General features: G+C 42.0%; 1 protein-coding gene across 2 annotated transcripts in view; it reads left to right on the forward strand.

The window, feature by feature from the left end:
- DYNC1LI1 (dynein cytoplasmic 1 light intermediate chain 1) overlaps window positions 1–22,869 on the forward strand; it is a 56,264-nt gene that overhangs the window by 4,052 nt on the left and 29,343 nt on the right. For both annotated transcript variants that reach the window (XM_073333357.1, XM_073333358.1), the window contains 2 exons: window positions 13,907–14,023; window positions 19,177–19,407. In XM_073333357.1, the coding sequence (XP_073189458.1) occupies window positions 13,907–14,023; window positions 19,177–19,407 (348 nt within the window). The remainder of the gene's footprint in view (window positions 1–13,906; window positions 14,024–19,176; window positions 19,408–22,869) is intronic.

The following is a 22,869-nucleotide window of genomic DNA, read 5'->3' on the forward strand; positions in this document are numbered from 1 at the left end:
GCAGCGGAGCTGAGCAGCTTCTGCTTGCTCGCTCCACGTGTCCGCTGGCCCCACCCTGCAGCCCTGGGGTGGGGTGGGGCAGGGCTGTGTCCGCATGCTGCCCCTGCCCAAGTGCCCCTGTGGCCAATGGGAAGTTGCGGGGGCAGTGCCTGAAGACAGTAACACACGGAGGCCCCCCAGCCCGCCCAGATTTGGAGCCCCAGATAAGCGCCGCATTCCCTGACCCCCTCCCAGAGCCTGCACCCCCTCCCCAGCCCCCAAACTTCCTCCCACAGCCTGCACCTCTCCCCCTCCTCCTGAACCCCCATCCCCTGCCGCAGCCCAGAACCTGCACCCAGCACCCCAACTCCATCCCAGAGCCTGCATCCTGTGGGGGGTGGAGCTTGGGGAGGGGCAGAATTTTGGGGGGGCGGGTTCTGTGTGGCATGAGTGACGTTATTGGCCTGCTCGGAGGATTTGAGGACTGTCACTGTCCCTAAAGTAAACTGAGTTTGAGACCCGTGATCTAGAGGAGTGGCTGTTTAGATTGTCATCTCCTCTGTTCTCTTTAGTAATGAAGGTAATAAGTGTGGTGAGGTTTGCCAGTATCTCCTCTGGGGTTTCTTGCTGATAGTGGTAGGAAAATGTATATTAGCCTTATGATAAAAGGGAAGTCTTTGTCCCTTCTAGTGTAATTTTTATATACACATTGAACTAACTTCTGGAATGAAGGAAGGGGCAACCAGTACTTTTAGCAAGTTGTCATACAGATGACCTGCAGCATCCTGAATATCATGTGGATGTCTGAGTTCAGATATTCCAGCTAATATCCTTAAGTAAATTATGAAGTGGATTCAGTCAGTAGCATACGAAATTGTTCCAGTATGCACAAGGCAACTGATAGGCTCCCTAACTTGTAAGGGAACAAACCAGCTGCTTCCTGTCTGCCCACCTATTTCTCTACATTCTCATTAAGTCTGTCCAGCATATTGCCACTAAAATTCTCACCACCTGCTTTAACTACGTCAAATTCTTTAAAACCATTCAATGAGTTCTAGTGCCTTCCATACTACGCTAAAAGACATTCCTAACTTCAAGGGCTAAACACCTTTGTTCATGTTTAAACTGAATCTAGTTTCACCTTCTCCATGTATTCAGCTCTGCTTGATGTTCAGAGTTTTGAGTGAGCAGTCTTAAGAATCTTTTTTTTTTTTTTAAAGCCTTGTTGCCTCCACATTTTCTTTGAACCCCAAGCATCCCACTTCGTATGGCTAAACCATTTGAGTCTTTGAGAGTGAGACCCTGTTCCTGAGGAGTGGCTGCCAGGAGGTCTGGAGAGGGGACGGGAGGGGAGGGGAGGAGAGGAGAGGGATCTCAAGCCTAGCTTCCACAGTCTCCAGCTAAGAATTTTACGTAACTATAGCTAACTTCTCTACTTACACTCTTCTGTTTTTGTAATGGGTATGGCCACTGCTGTATCTTCTCTTCCTTCTTCTTCAGCAAATAGTGTTTCCTCTGATGGCATAATTTCTGGATGACCTAGTGAGTATCATTGAGCTTCAGAAGTCTAGTTTAAACTTGCAAAACTGTCATGAGACTGTACCAGTCCAAGCTACAAAATCTACTTGCCTGACCTTACTATGATAATGAAAAACTGTGTTGTCCATCAAAATTTTCCTAGTCCAACGGATGAATAAAACTCTGCAGGTGTGTTCTGATCACCTTTATCCATAGGTTGTTTTGAGGTGGTACTTGATAGCACACTGTTCTGGCACTACTGATCATTGATCTCACTCTTTGTACTATCTTGATTTAATTGATTTCTGTAGAATTTCAAGCTTCACTCTTAAAATAAATAAATAAAAACTTACTCCCCCCCCCTCAACAAAACCAAACCAAACCCCAAACATACATAATCCTTCCCTTTCCACATAGAAAGAGAACCTTCTGAATGTGAACCATGTTTAAGTCTGCAGATTGAAATAGTAATTCTGAGATGTCTCATTCATCTCAGTGAGGCATTAACCCTGAACCCTAATGGTAGAGGAGAAATATAATAAGACTTACAAGACCTAGAGTCATAGCCTATATTCAGTACTAGGTTTGAAAATTCCCCACCAGTGACAAAATAAAAACTTTCCCTGATTAGTGCAAGAATTCCAAATCAGTGAGTTTCCACAGAAATAAGGTTTTTGTTTTTACCTTTGTGGCTACAAAGTGTATTTTCAGAATATGAATTGAGTACTACTAACAGACTGCTCCTGTTCCTCTTCTGCTAATAACTTTCCAAGCAACAGATTTACATTTTCTTGGAGCCATTTCAGTGTTGTTGTTCAGAACTGTGTGAACAGTTATAAAATTACATAAATATTTGTCACCTTTCTTCTGCTTGACTGGTAGTGGGTATTGGAGCTATTTCTGGAGGCAGACTCAAAAGTGAGGGATGATGAAGATATGGGGTCGGAGGTGGGGACAGCGGTGGATATCCCACACACATTAAGTAGGGCAGGAGAGTCCTTTCCTTCCAGTAGGGAATTTGAGGTGGAAGTTGGATATTCAAATGTGTCAGATATAAGAGGCTGATACAAAAGAGAGCCCCAGAACAGGGTCTAGGGAGATCCTCATCAGGGCAGATCCCAAAGGGGAACATATCCTATTTGCAGATTGAACACAAACCAGATTGAGGTGGTCTGGCTGAATATTCAGTTTATGTCCATCATTGACTGTCTTAGTGCATTGTTCGAACACTCAGTTACCAATTTTACATTTGCAAGCAATATACAGAGTATTGGAATGGCCATTTCACAAGGTTTCATTGGTCATCTTTGTTTCAGTGGCAGAGAAACTTTTGGCTATTTAGTCTGTAAGGACAATGGACCAGATTGTCTCAAGTGGTTGACTGCAGTGTAAACACCTCATGATGTGAATGTACCAACCTTGAAGGGCAGGATCTAGGGATTGTTTCCTAATAAAAATTCCAGCATCCTCTGATGGACCCCTTCGCCCCATCTTTTCATATTGGCCTCCAGTTATTGGATGCCCCCCTCTTCAACCCTAAATAACGTTACTGCTGTTGATTGATTTCACAGAAACATCCAGGTATTCTGGAGTTGTGGGTAGAGCTTAATTGCAGTAATAGTGTTTTTTCCCAAAATGACCTGCTTATTTAGTATCATATTTATAGTACTTTAAAAATAGAAACAGTTAGATCTTTTAGCCCTTCTCTCCAGAGCATTATTTTTAATAACTTTAAAAAACTTCTAAAAACAACTCAAATAATACATTAAGGAAAGATATATTCAATACAGTGAACTTAAATTATTTGAAAAAATGTTGCTTACTTTGCCTTACAAGACAGTAAAGTTGTTTAACTTATTTGTTAAATTATATTTAGGTTCAGTGTAACTTATATATTCAGAACTTAGATGATAAGGTGATGGGTTTTTATAGACGTGCCCAAGATTAATCAAAATTATGGATTTTATTCTTTGTCTTGCAAGTAGTTGATAAACACGAAGTTTGGCTTATTAACTTTGTGCTTTGTGAAAGGCCTTTTTCAGTGGCATGTGTAGCTTATCTGAAATCCATTGTATTGCTGACTATAGGTTGTAGAAATTTAAATAGTGGCTTTATTGTTTCACCAGTGCAGGGCTATCTGGGTAGAGTGTTATATTTTAATTATCCTTGAAATTAGTTGTAGTTCACGTAACCTGAGGCTCAAGAAGATGGAGACTTGTGCTACCATTAGTATAATTCTTATTATGCTGTTCCAGTATCCCTTTAGTTTCAGGCATGCCCACAGCATTTGGAGTAAATATAATTTCTGGATTTTACATATTTGACCTCTTAGGCTCAGGCTTGATTGATATGCTCTACCAGCTTGGTAAAGGGAAGTTGAGCCTCTTCTGTTCCAAAGCTCCCTTGAGGGTAATCTGCCGGGAGGGAGAAAGAGTCTGCGCCTATTCTTGCTGCTGTTGGAAGCATACAGAGTCCTAAAAGGCTTTTTAAAAAAATCTGCTTGTTTCTTGTCAGGAATATTAAGTGTAGTCTTTCCTAGTTTTGTTGCTGGACTTTGGCTTTAGAAATATGTATTGTGGACACTCTGAGAACAACCCAAGTTTAACAGTCTGAATGAAAATAATTTCCTTTTTCATTTTCACTTGTGGCATGTCATGATTTTAAATTTTGAAAAATCATCATAATCCTGTCTGTTCTCAAGTCATCCCAGGTGTCTAAAAAAAACAAGCTAAACAAGACCTGAATTTTTTTATGTGGGGGGGAAAAAAACCAAACAAACCAGAAAATTACATAAACAAAACATCTTTCAGGCCTTCTACATCATAAAGGAGCAAAAAGACCTGTCTCTTTTTTTTTTTTTTTTTTTTAAATGAGACTTAAGAAAGATTGTTTCTGCCATGTAGAGCATTGTCAACAACAAAATGTGAGAGATGCTTGATTTGGGGAAGGGAGCAGAGTTTTTCCTAGTATCAGCAACCTATAGTCTCTCTTCTGGAGAAGCCTGGCAGCATAATGAAATGTACAAGACTCCAGTTTTGCTTGCTGCGGTAGTCCATAAGAAGGACTGAGGTCAGTGAGATTTCAGAAAAAAATCAAGGTAAGGGATCATTAAAAGTGAAGATGTACACACTAGGCAGGGCAGGGAATAGCAGACACTAGATAAAACTGGGAGATTGTGCCTTAACGAGGAGGAATGAGGGTCAACTCCTAACTAGTGGTCATGTCTTAACCAGAGGCTGCAAAAATATGTGGTTGGGGCAGTAGGATCCAGGACAAAACTTCAGTGGGAAACTTGGCATGCTTGGCTACTCCCAGAAGTCAGAAGGGTATTGTTCTGAGCTTTGCACTAGGATGCTGCCCTTCCTATATGGAATAGAAATAAAAACTAAGTAGTGATCAGGGCCATTTATTCTGCTTGTAGCTTTGGATGGGTTTGTTTACTCTTTTGAAGTAGAGGTGTTTTTAGCTGCTCTACAACTTAGTTTGATATGAATCTTTCAAGCCATGGATGCAGTTCTTGTTGGTGGAAGCTGTTTTGAACTAAAAGCTTCAGCAGCATACCTGGCAGTGTGCATGAGGGAAATTTCCTTTTGTGGGAGAGGGGCACAACCCATTTTGAACTGTACTGAGTGCAGGAAACACCTCACTCTCTGTTCTCCAAGTGATTGACCATTCTTTAAGATTTACAGATGAGAAACTGTGTATGAAAGCTAAGTATTTTTACTGTTAAAGAGGCAGTGCTTGGCCTTAGCTAACTATGACTTTTGAAGATGAAACCTTTAACTTAGTACCAGAATTGACTGTGGGAGTCAGTGCTGAGCACACAGGTGAGCTGGCCAGCCTGTCACAGTTAGGAGACAGGCTATAGTACGTTGTATAAGGTGGGGCTTCCCATGGCGCGCTTTACCAAATATAATTGAACATGTTGCTGTAGTCTAGTCTAGATGTTACACAGACATGGATTACAGTAAATTGAAGGAGTGAAACGTAATCTACTTCCTAAACAAAGATAGAAAAATGCATTTTGGACTGCTGCTTCTGTTTGTGTCTAGGTGTAGGCATGAGTGAAATAAGACCAAAAGTATAAACCACTTTCACAGTCCAGAAGGCAGATGCTCTTAATAGAGGTGCAGTCATAGTTTCCAGTAATTAATCAAAATGCTTCACCTTACTTGCATCACCAGGATTAAGTTGAGCTAGCTACTTTTCATATAAGCTCATATTTCTTTCAGATAAGTGTCACCCACCTATCCAAAGTCCCCTCTCTATGTAAGGGGAATGCACGATTTCACTCCTTCTTTTAACAGACTTCCAGGATAGCAAAGATGTTCTAAAATCAGTCTCATGAATAGGCCTTGTTCCTCCAACCTCCCAGTTATCATTTTAGTCCCATCAGCTATTTTTACTGATGCTTTCATATGGTCAGACTGTCTAATTAGGAACAGTAATTCAGCAAAAAATAAAAACTACAACAGGATATTTGCTTCTGCTTCAGCCTGTTGTGGTTTGGTTCTTCAGGCTGCTGTTAATCTTTAAGTCTGTTCAACTGCACTTTCCTTCTCATCTAGGGTTTTTACTGCTTGTTAAATTACAGAGAGATACTTTAAACTGCCGGAGATGCTATCTGTATGAATAAGACCATTTCTTACCTGTGAACTTAGATAGGGAACAAGAGATTTGAGTTCTGTTTCTGACTTACAGATGCGTGTGACATCTCTGTTCCTATTTCTCCATCTATAAAGTGAGGGTTCCTGTCAGGATCTTTGATACTTAGTACATCTGTATAAAGCACTCACGACTTCTATTGAGCCTTCAATCCCAGGATCTCAAAGTATCACAGTCCAGAGGACCCCTTCCTATGCTAAAGTTAGATACCGCTTCTTTTTATTATCAAAGTATGGTCATATATTTGTGAAATTCTTAAGCAGTTTCCATTTGAAGTTGTGTTCTATTTCATTTTTTGTCTTGGGGCCCAAAATACCAGCACAGTGCCCTCTGTATGGGTGTGTCATTATAACTCTGCCCTCTTGGACTGTTTTGAAATCTTTTTAGGAAAGAGCACAAGTGAGAGAGCTGATTTTTTTTTATACAGAACTTGAATCAAATGCATCACTGTTTTATTTTTATAACTCCTACAGATAACTGCATGCTGTGCATCAGTTTTGACATTATAGTCAAAAAAGGCGGCTGCGGGCAATTAGAAAGTTTTGGGCAGCTGATAATTAACCCTTTCTCCCCTTCCACAAAGAACAGGCAGCTTATGTTCCACACTCACCACTCCTGGATCCTTCTGAGCACCAACATTCATTTTTGTGCTCCAACTGATTGATTAGTATGTCACGGAATTCTTTATAACCATATGTAGGGTCTGCTACCTAATGGAATGTGGGAAAACAGCTTGTCATGTTTAGAGATTTTCTGAGAGAAGGATAATCATTAGACAGGTCATCATGCCCAATCATCTAATCTTGTTTAAGATTGCAGTTGGTCTCTCCTGCCTCCCCCTCCTTTCCCAAAACAAAACCCCTTGCTTTCTTGATGTGAAAGTGCTGACACAGGATCCACTTCTACTTCCTTGGTTTGCTCTGATACCTGTTTAAAGCAGGATGGTATAGGTTGCTTGGAGGCAATTTTATAGGAGCTCTGTCATGCTAGGAGAGATACTTACATATGTTGCAACCCTACCTTGCTGTAATTGTGAACTTCATATTGATTCTCTTTATTCTGAATTTTCTCCTGTCTGAGGTTCATCTGACATAGTGAGATATATAATTTTTGTTGAGCATTCTAAATCAAACACTGAAAAGAGATTATTTTAAATGATGTATTGACAGAGGGTGTCTTCAAAATGCTATAATAGCTACCTGGTCACAATCTAATAAGGGTGGGTTGATTGGGTATTTATATTACACCTCTGCCCCGATATAACGTGGTCCTCGGGAGCCAAAAAATCCTACTGCGCTATAGGTGAAACCGCATTATATCAGACTTGCTTTGGCCTAGAGTATTTCCGTTAAGTCACTTCCCGCCCCTGACTGACCCCTCAGAACCCCCGACCCATCTAACCCCCTGCTTCCTGTCCCCTGACTGCCCCAACCCCTATCCACACCCCTGCCCCCTGACAGGCCCCCCGGGACTCCCATGCCCTAGTCAACACCCCAGACCGCCCCACTCCCAGAACCTCCAAACCATCCAACCCCCCCGTCCCTTGACCACACCGCGAGACCCTCTGCCCCTTATCCAGCCACTCGGCCCCGGTTGGGCACCCTTAACACGCTGCTCAGAGCAGTATGTCGGAGCCTGATGCGCTGATCTGCCGGAGCGCGCAGGCCCGTACCCAGAGTGCTGCTTTACCACATTATATCCGCATTTGTGTTATATCAGGTCGCATTATATCAGGGTAGAGGTGTATTGGTTGCACTGTCAGTGTTCTGGTCACTTACTAGTGCAAGTTACCTTTAAGCATTTGATACTCACTTGACTTTCCAAGCATATTATATTTACCACTTAATCTCCATCAAAGTACAAAAGGATACAAGTACTCAAATTTAAGTGGTCACACATTTAAAGAATACAGTATAAATATGCATTTTTTGGTTTGTAGATAGTGTTCCGTTTTCTTTAAGAAGACGAACAAGACACAACTAAACAAGATGAGTTAACTGGGAGTTGACTTCATATGAGGCCCTGTAGCAAATATAATTGTTACACAAGTTATTTCTTGCTAATGATTCACCCTCCAAATAATTCAATATGAAAAATGGGTGGATGTTTACTAAAAGTCTCCATGGATAAGGTGGAAGCATTTTCAAGTGGAAAATGAAAAATATTTTAAAACTCTGATGGAAGACACAATTATTGAATTTTTTGTTGTTGTTTCTGTAAGTCTTTTATGAAGAAAATTGCTCCTTCCACTTCCCCTCAAAACTGTTTTCTTGTGCTGTGCCAGTTACCATGGACTTTTCTATATCTACTCTAATTCAAGACAAAATTATTCGAGAGCTCCAGTAAGAGTAAAAATAAAACACCAGTTCATGCTATGCCTTGAGTTCAACTGAAGCTTAACATTGTAGAGGTGACTTTAGGGTTTCAGGAATAAGGTGTAGCTTTTGTACAGTGGTTGCTTATCTCCTTTATGGTATAAAATAAAATGTCTGTAGAAAGGACATCCTGAAATCTTGTCTGTGCAAGAGAAAAATGGCTGAAGCATAGCAACTTCCATCAAAAGTATCGCTCTACTGGTAGTAGAGGTGTATAAATGCTAGGAGTGTAGACTGCTCAAGTGTTCAGAGAATGTTTTCATGACACAGTAAATATCTGCAACATGTCTAAACTACAGATTATTCTGTTGCTAGTACAGTTGGAGCCTCAATGGTGAAGAAGAATGTTTAAATTTTCCTAGTGTGGACAACATCTAATAGCCTTCACTACTAGTATGGCATTAAAGCAAACAAAAATAGCATACAAGAACAGTAGCTGACTGTCCCTAGGTAAAGAGTGCTCTAAAATTAGTAAAACTAAATGACTTCTTCAAAATAATTATCATGAATCCTCCTGTGCCACCACCTTTTCTGACAGACAAGTGAAGCTACCTTTTCACAGAAGGCAATATGACAGAATGAATCATTCAAAGAAATCTTGGCAAAATTAAAGCAACTTCAGCAGCATATACGCTTGCTTAGCAGCTTGTAATAGAAAGTCTTGCCATTTGTTCATGAGTGACAAATTTATGAAGCCCAGCTGAAAATTTGCAACAAAGAATGTAGCCATGGATACTCCATTCACAAATGGTGAAGGAAGCTTGAACTCTTTCTGTGGCATACAAAAATTTTAATTAGGAGAACTAGCTGCTATACAACAAAATAGAAATCCTCACAGGGAAGAAAACAGACTTTTTGTAAAATCTGGCGTAATTGCATTTTTGGATAAATGGCTCTGCTTTTTGCTAAATTAAGAAGCAGTGGAATATCAGCTATATTTTGGTTTTTGCACTAGCAAAACTGAAAGATGCAACTTCACTTTAGTTGTAATTCCCTATTCTTACTTGTCTAAAATTTCTCAGTTTTTCCTTTTGGTCTTAAAGTTTTTCATCCCAAAAGGTTAATTAGATAAGCAGGACTTTTATAAAATGGAAAAATTCTTAAACTTCTTTTGGCACAAAACTAAACCCAAAACCAAAGTTCAAAATTATAAATTTCACATGACTTGACTCACTGGGGAATGTAATTGGGGTAAATTTGAAATCTTTGTAACTAAGGCCTTATCTACACTACGGAGGTAAGTCGACCTAAGTTACGCAACTGAATAACGTAGCTGGAGTCGACGTACTAGAGTCAGTAAGTCGACTAGCTGGACGTACTGGAGTCGTCCAGCTAGTCAACTTACTGCAGTGTCTACACCGCACTGCGTCGTTGGGAGACGCTCTCCCGTCAATTTACCATAAGTTTCTCATTCTGGTGGAGTACTGGAGTCAATAGGAGTGCAATCTGCAGTCGATTTAGCGGGTCTTCACTAGACAAGCTAAATCAATTCCCAGTGCATCGATTGCAGCAGCGTCGATCCCTGTAAGTGTAGACAGGTCCTAAGATAAGTGACTAAAATACACTGTCTCACTATTCTGTGGTGTTACAAATGTAGCCATGAAATCCTGTGTAAAAGAACATTTGTCAATCCCTGGTGAATGAGAATTTTTCATTATGAAGTATAATGGCAAAATGACTGCCGTAAAAAAAAAAAAAAAAAATCTTCACATGCAGTCAATGCACAAGAGTTCGTGAGTGTTAACTATATGTGGGAAACCTGAAGAGTCTGTTACTACATTAAGATAATTTAGGACAAAAAAAATTCTGGTCCAGAGTGCTATATTTTTTTAAAGGACCCATTTTTCATTTTAACTTATAAACCAGTTAACGTTTATTTGTAAATTCTCAGAATTCATTTTGTACTCTCAAGTAAGAGCTTGTAATTTTGGGGAGGATGTACACCTAGAAGACAGTGTAAAAAAGTGACTAATGCCTGCTTTATGTGCAAAAGTCTATATGACTTTAACTATGGAACTTCAAGTGGCACTTCCATAATACTGATTCTTATAACTATATCCCCGAGATGGGGAAATTAATTTATTGAGAATAATCACTGGCAGCATTTGAACCAATTGTATTCGTAGGATCATACTGCAAGGCTCATTGGACCTTCAGGCTTCTTTCGGATGCATAGCTAGTATGAGGGAATGAAGAGAACATCACCTTTTTGGGCATTATTCTAATTGATTATCATTGTAGATGTGCCTAAACACTTAAATCTTGGGCATAGTGATAGGAAACACTAAAATAATTTTATATTTTGGCTAGAAGTTGGTAGGAAGAAAGGTGTCACAACAGTAACCTGTTTTAAAGCTGTGTTCTAGGTCTTTCAGGGGACCAAGTTTCCCCCGGCTTTATAAAATATGGATAAAAGAAACAAATGTGACACCATTAGATTCTTACCTGAGTAGTGTTCCATGCTATCATACTGCTGTCCATAATGCTTTGTTTGTTTGAAATAGGGTTCTTTTGTTCTTGTGAGTAGACAACAAGTTGGCTATTAAACATAAACCTCATTCTAGCACGGGGGTGGGCGAACTACGGCCCGTGGGCCACATCTGGCCCACCAGCCAACTTAATCCGGCTCTCGAGCTCCCGCTGGGGAGTGGGTGTGATGTTCCCCTCTGGTGTTATCTGGACCGGTCATCTACTAGGTCACTCCAACCCTTAACTCTGGGAGCCAGCCTTACCCTGCTCTGCTGTGGTAACCCCCACTCCTGGGCTGTTCACACACAGCCTCTGGCATGTAAGCTGCTCCTTGGATTGTGCAACCGAATGACGCTAGCCAATATCTCCAGTCCCAGAGACAACCCTAGGAACCTCAGTCTTGCAGTGTCCAGTTATGCCCACTGGACACTGCAAACTTTGAGATCGTCAATTTAACAAAGAAATTGATATGTATCAGGTTTGTTATCCCAAGGGGAATCTCCAACACGCTTCAAACCAAACTCTCAGCTTCAGGTAGAATAAACAGATTTATTAATTACAAAGATAAATTTTAAGTGATTATAAGTCAAAGCATAACAAGTCAGATTTGGTCAAATGAAATGAAAGCAAAACGCATTCTAAGCTCATTTTAATACTTTCAGTGCCCTTACAAACTTATATGCTTCTCACCATTGGCTGGCTAGTTGTCATTGAGCCAGGCTCTCCCCTTTGGTCAGCGCTTCAATTGCTTGGTGTGGTGTCTGTAGATGTAGGTGGAAGAGAGAGAGAGCATGGCAAATGTCTCCTTCTCTTTTATTATGCCCTTTCTTCCCTCTTGGCTTTGCCCTCCACCCCCTTTCAGAGTCAGGTGAGCATTACCTCATCGCAGTCCAAACTGACCAAAAGAAGGGGGGTGACTCTGAGAGTCTAACAGATTCTTTTGTTGCTGCCCGGACCAGTGTCCTTTGTTCCTGTGAGGCTGGGCTGGGTTTGTCACATACCTGCCCTGATGAGGTGTGAACTGCCTCTCTGCTCTTGGAGAGATTTTTCCTGGGCTTATTTTAAGCTAGGAGGATACATTTTCAGCCTCATAACTACATACATGAAATTATAACCTATAACATTACTGTAACAGTTACTATAACATCACTATAACAACCATGCTCAGTGCATCAGGAGTCTTCTGAAAACACCCAGCATGACAAACTTTGCATTGGATGCCACACAGTTATTTTACAAGGATGAACATGGGGGTGCTGGGTGTTCCTCGAGGTACAGAGCGTCACAGCAGAGACTGGGACTTGCCTCACTCCCGCACTTGAGCTGGGCAGTGGGGTCGGTGGCTGCTCCATGTGTGTTTGTGCCACAGCTCTGTGCAGCTTCTGGAAGTATCGGGGCATCCGCCATCCGGCTCCTATGTTTAGGGATAGCCGGGGGCTCCGTATACTGCCCCTACCTCAAGCGCTGCCCCTGCAGCTCCCATTGGCTGGGAACTGCGGCCAATGAGAGCTGCAGGTGCAGCACTTGCGGATGCGGCAGCATGGAGGAGGAACATAACGCGCTTCCAGTAGCTTCCTGAGGTAAGCACTGCCCAAAGCCTGCACCCCTGACCACCTCCCATACCCCAGCCCTGATCCCCCTCTAAACCCCTCAGTCACAGCCTGGAGCACCTCCTGCACCCCAAATCCATCATCCCCAGTCCCACCCCAGAGCCTGCACCTCCAGCCAGAGCCCTCACCACCCCCCCACCGCGGTCCAACCCCCTGCTCCAGCCCAGAGCCCCTTCCTGTACCCTGAACTCCTCATTTCTGGCCCAGCCCCAAATCCCTCACCCCCTCCTGGATCCCAAAAATTTTGTGAGCATTCATGGCCCGCCATACAATTTCCATACCCAGATGTGGCCTTCAGGCCAAAAAGTTTGCTCACCCCTGTTCTAGCAGGATGTGAAAAGCCACCTATAGCTCCAAAAGCTGTCTTTGCTATTTCAGTGGCATGCATAGGAACACTCCTGAGGTCAGAGAGATGCCTTTTGTGCTCTCCATGAAAAAATGGATTGATTTATAATGTGATTATAATCCTTTCAGAATCTTCTTGTGCACATGCAACAGATTTATTTTTCTACTCTTCCTTTATTTTCAGACCATTTCAGCTGCACTGTGTGCATACTACCAGACCTTGTGAGCTGCCTGCCTGCTGGCTTGCTCTTTCCCATCAAAGCATCGTTTAGCCTACAGGAGAGTGCTCTCTGGGCTGGGATCCAGAAAATCATAAGCATTATGCTGCAGTCTAGTTTCATGATCACATACGTTGTTTTCTGGGACCACTGATTCATTCAGTACACAAGATAATGAATATGCTTCCTCAATCGCTGAACACTATCTCCATTATTTGCTAGTACTGAATCAGACATACATTACAGAATTAGGTTTTTGCCACCGGGACAGACTTCAGGAAGTTTGTCCTACAATGATAGTCAAATAGTTTTAGCAAGTCCCAACTGAACCCTGTCATCATGCTGTGCATTCTCATGGATTGAATTGAAATCTAGGCTTTTGTGGACTTAAACCTATTGAATGTCAAAATATAACTTAAAAATAGTTAGTGATTGTGCAATGCTCTGAAAATGTTGTTTAAGCTAGGAAATAAGAGGAAAGTTAAAAATACTACAGTACAAAAACAATGGTGGTAAATATACTAATATAAATAGACATGATTAGTATTTGTTGAGGCTGATGCATACGTTTAGAATAAATTGAACACCCATGTTTTCAGATTGCATGAGCTTCTAGCTGAGTGACTCCCATTGTTACATGATATTTCACTTTTCCAAAAAAGAAGCTGTAATTAGGTAACACTATTTACTCAGATTTGATCTATATTAACTTTTTGTCTTTTTCTAGGAGAAGATGGTGCAGGAAAAACTAGCTTAATAGGCAGACTTCAAGGAATAGAGGAGTACAAGAAAGGAAGAGGAATGGAATACTTGTACTTAAATGTGCATGATGAAGATAGAGATGGTAAGTATCAGTTGTGTATCCTCAGCAGTAAGAAGATTTTAATTCTAAACTGGATGGGATATGGAGTTTTTAATTTCCTAAGTCACTTGCTCAGATTTAGCCCAGGCCTTTAGTAACACTTACCTTCAAGTGGCAGTTTTGTTTATGCAAAATGTGTGTCTAATTTCCAATAAACAGGTATCTGCATAAGAGAAACCATCATAATAGGTACCCTCTGTTTAGACGGTCTGGGATAGAATGGTGGTGTGTCTTTAGTATACTTATTATTTGCATTGCTATAGCCCCTAGGAGCCCTGATCAAAGACCAGGTCCCCATTAAGCTAGATGCTATACAAAGAGAATAAAAGATGCCCCAAAGAGCTTACAATATATGATGAGACAACAGACCAACAGGAAAGTGTGAGGAAACAATGAGATAGTATTGGTCAGCATGGTAGACAGTAGTCTCAGCACATCAGTAGCCTAGGTGTCAAATATTTTGTAGACCTCATAGCATAAGATAGTTCTAAGGAGATATTTGATGTGGGAAGCTGATGTAGATTTGTGGATGTTTATGGGGAGCCCTTCCCAAGCATGAGGGACAGCCTGGAGCAAAACAGGAAGGTACTTGTTTGGAATCTTCAGACAAGTGGGCCATGTAGGCTGGCATTATGGGGATAGGAGGCAGGAAGTGACATTTCAGTAGTGAATGAGTGGGGTGGGGATAGGATGTGAAGAGCCAAGAAAGTGAACACAGGTAGCTTATGTTTAATGAATTAGTAGGGGGAGCCAGTGGAGGGATGGAAAGGAGTGATGTGTTCAAAATGATGGGCTAGGAAAATTATTTTTGGACCAGCAGTCTGCATAGATGAGTGGAGAAAGATTGCATTTGTCCGTTTCAGAGAGAAGGATATTGCAGTAATTGAGGAGTGAGATGAGCCTGGATAGATAGAAAAGGTCGTATCCACAAGATGTCATGCAGAAAGAAATTGAAAAATTTAGGGGTAGCCTGGAAATGAGGCTAGAGTGAGGGCCGAGTCAAAGATTACAGCCTCGTTACAGTCCTGAGTGACAGGCTGGTGATGTCTACAGTGATTGAGAATAGTGGGGGGAGGAGGGGGAGAATGAATAATAGTCTGTTTTAGCCATATAGAGTTTGAGCTCATAGCTAGACATCCCTGAGGAGTTGTAAGAAAGGCTGAGATTTTAGTTTGGACAGAAGGAGACAGGTTTGGAGTAGAGAGGTAGATCTGAGAGTCATCAGCATAGAGAGAATAGTTAAATTTGTGATTGTGGATGCGATTACCCAGGGATAAGGTGTAGCGGAAGAAGAGATGGGGACCCAAGGTCAGAGCCTTGTGGAATCTCCCTAGAAATTTGGAGGAGGGTTGAAGAGGGTCCTCAAAGGACATACTGAAGGACTGATTAGAGTGGTGGGAAGAGAACCAGAAGAGGAAAAGATTTCAGAAATGGCATAGTTGGTAGCATCAAGGGTGGATTAGGGGTCAAGGAGGATAAGAGTGGAGTCCGGGTTCTGAGCTTTGAGGAAGAGGTTTTTGTAGATTTTTGTGAGGACTGTTTCAATGCAAGAAGCAGGATTGGTGTGGGTCTAGGATGGAATTGGAGGAGAGAAACTACTGACAGCAATTTTAGACAGTGTATTCAATGAATTTAGAGATGAAATGAAAATATGGCAGTAACTGGAGAGATAAATGGGGTCAATGGTGGCTTTTTTAGATGGAAGAGTCTTACACATGCTTGTATTGTGAGGGGAAAGAGCCAGAGAAGAGCAAGAGGTTAAGGTCGGGATGCGAGTTGTCGTGAACGGGTGGGATGGGGTTACTGCGGGAAGTGGATGATTTAGAGGTGAGCAGAAAAAATACTTCTGAGTATGTGATGGAAGAGGAGCATTGTAGGAGGGGAAGTGAAGACAATCCAAGGGGAGGGAAAGGTCACACATTTTGTTAACTTTCCCCTCAAAGAAATTGGTGAGATCCTGTGCAGAGAGAGGTTTTGAGGAATAAGTCAAAGGTGGCAGAAAGGCAGCTGGGATTGTGGGCAGGGATTCATCTAAGTTAAAGTAGAGCTGTTTTAGCTAGAAAGATAGCATGAAGGAAGAGAAATTCATAATGGATAAAGTCAGACTGGTCATGGGACTTCCTCCAGAGGTGCTCTGCATAGCAAGAACAGGTTTCAGAGTAACAGCCGTGTTAGTCTGTATTCGCAAAAAGAAAAGGAGTACTTGTGGCACCTTAGAGACTAACCAATTTATTTGAGCATGAGCTTTCGTGAGCTACAGCTCACTTATCGGATGCATACCGTGGAAACTGCAGCAGACTTTATATATACAAAGAGAATATGAAACAATACCTCCTCCCACCCCACTGTCCTGCTGGTAATAGCTTATCTAAAGTGTTCATCAGGTTGGGCCATTTCCAGCAAATGGCCCAACCTGATGATCACTTTAGATAAGCTATTACCAGCAGGACAGTGGGGTGGGAGGAGGTATTGTTTCACATTCTCTGTGTATATATAAAGTCTGCTGCAGTTTCCACGGTATGCATCCGATGAAGTGAGCTGTAGCTCACGAAAGCTCATGCTCAAATAAATTGGTTAGTCTCTAAGGTGCCACAAGTACTCCTTTTCTTATAGCAAGAACAGGAGCAGAGGAAGCAAATGTTGGGGGTGATCCAGAGGGGTTGGCAGGGCAGACCTTGCAATAGGAGAGGGACGCAAAAGTTAAGGGTGGGAAGCATGGAGAAAATAAACAACCATATTGACGGAAAAAAGGGAAGGGGGCACTGGGAGCAGATGGAAAAGTCATTAACACTGATGGAATGGAGGTCATGGGTAGTGACAGATTGATGGACAGTGCTGAAAAAGGGTAGGAGATTAGATCAGAGAGGAGGAATTTGGTAACAGATAATAGAAAGCAGTCCTTGGTGTAGACAGTCCAGTGAAATGTCATTTTGATGAGATTCAGAGTAACAGCCGTGTTAGTCTGTATTCGCAAAAAGAAAAGGAGTACTTGTGGCACCTTAGAGACTAACCAATTTATTTGAGCATAAGCTTTCGATGCATCCGATGAAGTGAGCTGTAGCTCACGAAAGCTTATGCTCAAATAAATTGGTTAGTCTCTAAGGTGCCACAAGTACTCCTTTTCATTTTGATGAGTGGGAGCATTGAACCAGGGCTGCAGTTTGAATGAAGAGTTGAGATCAAGGAAATGTGCAGTTAAAGGGTTGGATTGGGTCATCAACATGGAAGCTGAAGTTATGGAAGATGAGTGTGGAAGATGGTGAGGAGAGGAGATAGAGATCCAAGAGTCAAAATCAGTGGGAGAGGCTGATGGGTGGACTGTAGATCAGGGGTGTTCAACCTTTTTTTTTTTTCCCTCTGAGGCCCCTCTCGACATGCTATAAAAACTCCAGGGCCCAGTGGGGGTAGGGGAGCCTCGGGACAGGGCACTGGGCATAGGTGTAGTTTGACTTCTATTTGGGAGCGGGCCACACAATCATTTTACAAGGATGAACATGGGGGTGCTGGGTGTTCCCCCGAGGTACAGAGCATTAGTCAGAGATTACTGTGATCCTTCTAGATATCTCAAGAGAAAAGATGGAGGAGGATGGGTGTGAGATTAAGAATGGTGGTATGACAGGGGTGGTGGAGAATGGTTACGTAAGGTGGAGTGGGTGGGGGTGAAGAGAGGGCCAGGATTTGTGTAAATGTCACCAGAGGGGACAAGGTTGCGGATGTGGGACTTAAGTTTTTGCTGGTGGGAGGAGTGGGAAGCTCAAGGTAGAGAGGATAAAAGTAGGCAGAAGTGGTGGGGAACTGTAAAGGGATAAGGGGAACTACAAAGGTGAGATTGAGCCAGTGGGGATGAGAGGAGGAAGATGGATGAGGTACACTGCATAAGTGATGTGAAGTCTGTACTTCTGACTATGCTGTATTTACCGGTTATGTGAATAAACAATGCTCTGTATCCAGTGTTGTCAAACCAACGCTCCTGATGAGCAATAAAAACAAGATTTTTAAGGAAAACTGCCCTCAATTTACTGAACCTGATAACTGTAAATGTTCCAACACTTTTAAATGACTCACCGGAGGAAAAATGTAATTAAAAATTAATGTTTATATTAAACTTAAGAACATTAAGTATTTTTGGGAGGGGATATTTTGTATTTCTTGTAGGGGACTAGCTGTAAAGTATTTCTGTCCATTTCTCTTTTCCCCCTGCAAAAAATCAGGTTTCTGTTTCCTGTAATTCCACCTTTTGCAAGGCCTGGTACTGTTTCTGCTCTTTTGGGCACATCATGCCATGGCACACACTCTCCTTAGTACTTACGGGTATCATAGAGAAGGCTATGTCAACACTACAGCCGGAATTGACTTTCTGAGATCAATCTGCTGGTAGTCGATTTTAGCGGGTCTAGTGAAGACCCGCCAGATCAACAGCAGATCGCTCTACAGTTGACCCCGGTACTGTACCCCCGACGGGAAGAGTGAGGTAAGAACCATCGACCCCTCAGTGGAAACTCAACCTAAGGTACATCGACTCCAGCTACACTATTCACATAGCTGGAGTTGCATAGCGTAGGTTGACTTACCATGGTAGCGTAGACATAGCTGAATAGAGAGAAGCAGACACATTACAGGGAGCCATATTGGATTGTGGCCGCTCAAAGCGGGGATGTAAAAGTAATCCTTCAGCCCTGATCTAGCTCAACTCTTAAGGGAAAGCTGATAGTTTTGAGCACTGACGGCCTAAATATTCTCTTACTGTAATACTTGCTTTACACTAATACTCTGAAGACTAACATTTTAAAGTACTTGCAGATGTAAAATGTTACAGAATTTGCCAAGTATTATGTTGAGGTAATGTGCTTTCACTTTCAGGAACTTGCTCTGGGGAAGTTAGTGTCACTTTAAGGGTCTCTTTTTTAAAGAAACCAATTTGTTGGCTGATAAATTGCAGACATAGAGTATGCAAAGATGGTGCATGTTCCTTGGGTTTTACGTACTGTCTCATGGAGACAAGGAGCTAAGAAATCTGATATTAGTAAAAACTGTCAACACAATTCTAATATACTAACTCTGATCCAATAGACTACATTTTAAAAGGATAACTTACAGATTTTAGTTTGTCTTGTATTTTCTACTTTTTATTACAGATCAAACAAGGTGTAATGTGTGGATTTTGGATGGTGACCTGTATCATAAAGGTCTCCTTAAGTTTGCAATGGAGGCTAACTCTCTAAAGGACACTCTGGTTATGCTGGTCGTAGACATGTCTAGGCCTTGGACTGCACTGGATTCCTTACAAAAGTGGGCAAGTGTTGTAAGAGAGCATATTGACAAATTAAAAATTCCTCCTGAAGAAATGAAAGAAATGGAACAAAAGTGTGAGTATTTTAAAAAATAGAAACTGTTGAAATTAAATATACTTAATGCTTTTTTGAGCTATTTAACTTATGATGTAGACTGTTTTTATTCTTTGGAAACTCAGCAAAGTAACTATCTTGAGTTAGGTTATCTAAATTGTTCTATTAAAGTACCTTCAATGCACGAGTAGTATTTCTCTGTTTAGAAAAACTTTGAATTAGCATAAAAGTTGTAACTTCTAAAAGCCTTGATCTTCAAAGTTTTTTCTTGTGGTTCTGTTCAGACTGCAGAGCTAGGTAGATATCAGGCATTGGGGTTAAAAGGCAGCACATAGGCACTGTTTCCGCCTTCATCGCTTAGGTAATATTAATTGTATTTGCTCAAAGACCTTGTCTGCACTAGAGAATTTTGAACCAATGATGTCTCTGTTCAGGCTTTCATGATGTAGTAAAAATGCCTGAGCCCTGTCTACATTAACTTTTGCACCATTGATAGCACTAGTGCTGGTGAGCATCAGCTGCTAAGTCAGTTAGATGTTGCAACACCAGGTGGAGCAGTGCCTAAAAACATTTAAAAATCTGGGCCTAAGTGACACACTCACAGTGGTACAGGAAGTCTGTGGCAGAGCAGAGATTTGAACCCAAATCTCCCAATCCTAGGCGAGGGCCCTAACAGCTAGATCATCCTTTTTAGGTAGAACTGTGCTTTGCTAAAGTGTACAGTACTGCAATAGTTGACACAGTTCTGGAATTGAAACCTTAAGTTAAATGTTAAGATGGACTACTCGTTTATATATTTGGTTAAATATCTATAGAGACTTCGTATAAGGATGGATTATCATTGTGAGTCGCATTCAATCATTCCTTCAAGGATTTTCTTAAAGAACTGGCTTAGTGGCTCTGATTTTTATAGGGGAGCCCAAAACCAGCTCCAGGATCTGGTCTTATTCTTTGGGTTGGAAGCATTATGGAGGCAATGTTCTCTACCTCAAGTAAAATAATGCTGGAGTCTTTTCCTCTGATTACCTAATAGTGTCCCTTACTGGGTGAATGTCACTGAAAGGCTATAAAGTGTTCCATCTGAAAAATAAATTTTGCCTGATGTCTTTAGTGCTTCGCTCTTTATTGAGCACATCTGGTTCTTGTGTTTGCTTGATTGCCTTTTTAGTATGTAGCCTTTCGGTTGCCTTCAAAACTACTATTTACTACTTATTTAGCTCGTTAGTTACATTGAGTCACTATCTTCAGGATAGGGCTGCTTGTTCTAACTGAGCTAGGAAGTTGCAATAAATTAGGGAAAATAGTATTTACACATCAAAACCACCATTTAAAGATTATAATTGATGTCCAGGTATGGCCTAACTAGTTCTTCTCAGATCATCTGGGTTTTTGTATTAAGTGATGTATCACTTTACATTCAGAAAAAGAAATGAAGTATACAAGTTAGGGAAATAATTAGATTTTCATTTAACGGGGGAAAAGACGCTGTCAACATTGCATTTAAAAACTTTGATCTTTAGATTTTCCTGACTTGTGTACTTGATTTCTCAATTTCAGTGGCATTAGTTTTTGTGTTTGATTTTGTTTTTTAATGTTTTAAGAAAAGGACAATGTTGGAGCAGCCTTTAACTAGGGCAACATGTTCTAAATCATTATAAGGTAAGGATGCCATAAAATACTAGTTAAAAAATAATTCCTAAAGTTCATGTGCTCAGTGGTTATTTTAGCACTCCATAGTCTTAAAAATATTGAACTAATTTTCTTAGGTTATTTTTTCTTCCTCATTGTCTTTGTTTTATAGTCCTCAAACGTAGACAACTGAAGCTGGAAATGTGAGTTACAAAGGTAAAACATATGAGGAAAGCATTTACCCTACTTTCCTGTTCAGATGGATGAACTAGTTGTACTTATGTTCTCTTTTTTAAAAAAATAAATAATCTTTAAATTGAATAAGACCATGGATAATTTCATTTCCAGAAGTGTCTGAGAATTATGAGCAATTGAAAATGTAGAGCAGTGGTCCCCCAACTTTTGAGGATTGCAGCCCCTCTGCCCCTGTCTGTGCCCCCCCAGAGCCAAGGCCAGGAGTGGGGCCATGGCTCCGTGGGGGGTGGGAAGGACAGCAGTAAGGGGGCCACAGCTGGAGGTGGGGATGGGGATGGGGCTGAGGCTGGGAACAGGAACAGGGACAGGAACGAGCTGCGGCCAGGGGCCAAGGCTGGGGGCGGGAGCAGAGCCGCGGCTGGGGGTGGGAGCAGAGCCGCAGCTGGGCTGTGGTGGGGGCCAGCAGCTGGATGCTGTGCTGCTCTGGCCCCAGGCTGGGAAGAGAGCTGTGGCCAGGGGCCAAGGCTGGGGGTGGCGCTGGGAACTGAGCTGCAGCTGGGCCATGGTGGGGGTTGGCAGCAGGGCCCATAGCCAGGTGCAGAGCCCCACCAAGGCTGGGGATGGGTCAAGTGTGGAGCTGGGGCCACGGCGAGGCTGGGTGGCACTCCCTGCCTGCCCCCATAGGGGGCCCGCCACACTGTCCTGAATGTTCCTCCATGCCCCCCAGGGGGCACACCCGACAGTTTGGGGACCTCTGTTGTAGAGGAAACTTGAACACGTATATTTAAAAATGGATTCTTGTCAGCAGACATTGTTATCCCTATGTTAGTGGATCCCATACTTTTATTATAGTAAGAGTAATAGTGACTGCTTTAGTTAAATGCTTCCATTCTCCAACTATTTTCAGTCACTTCCTGGAACTTGCATCTACTGACCTAAAATTTCATGTTTTTTATTTAAGGTGAATGTGTGTTGGTTTTTTGTTTTGTTTTTTTTTAAATAAATGAAACTGCTCAACCATTTCTTAGTGCGGGGAAGGGGGCACATAGGGAAGGCTTTCCTACTGTATTAAAAATGTGGAGTAGGAACTCTAGCTGCATAGCAAAAAGTGAACTATAGGATATGCTTAGGTTAGTCTATGGCCAGGGCTTATTAGAAGTCCTACCCTCGATCCATGCAAAAGTGTTGAGAGAGGGCTCTTGTGGCCCTCCTAAGGTTCTGCTAGAGGAACAGGAAATGAGCTCTTCTTCTGCAGACATTGGTTCCATTGCTGAACATTCTAAGGGTACATCTACACTGGGATAAAAGACCCGCGGCTTGCCCAGGTTGGCTGACTCAGGCTTGTGGGGCTTAAAAATTGCCATGTAGACATTTGTGCTTGGGCTGGTGCCTGGACTCTGGGACCTTCCACTCCCCCATGGGATCCCACAGTTGGGCTCCAGCCTGAGCCCGAACAGCTACACATCAGTTTTTCAGTCCTGGAACTGCCCGCAAGCCCCAGTCAGCTGACCTAGGCCAGCTGTAGGTGTTTAATTGCTGTACAGGTGTAGCTTAAGTGTGTCTCTTCTCTGCAGAGCTAACTTGAGTGATTAGCACCTGGGTCAGCTTAACTCAGGTGTGAGCAACAACACTGCAAAGCCATATTCAAATTACTCTCCT

The sequence above is a fragment of the Lepidochelys kempii genome, chromosome 2 (assembly GCF_965140265.1).
Source record: "Lepidochelys kempii isolate rLepKem1 chromosome 2, rLepKem1.hap2, whole genome shotgun sequence".
Lineage (NCBI taxonomy): Eukaryota > Metazoa > Chordata > Testudines > Cheloniidae > Lepidochelys > Lepidochelys kempii.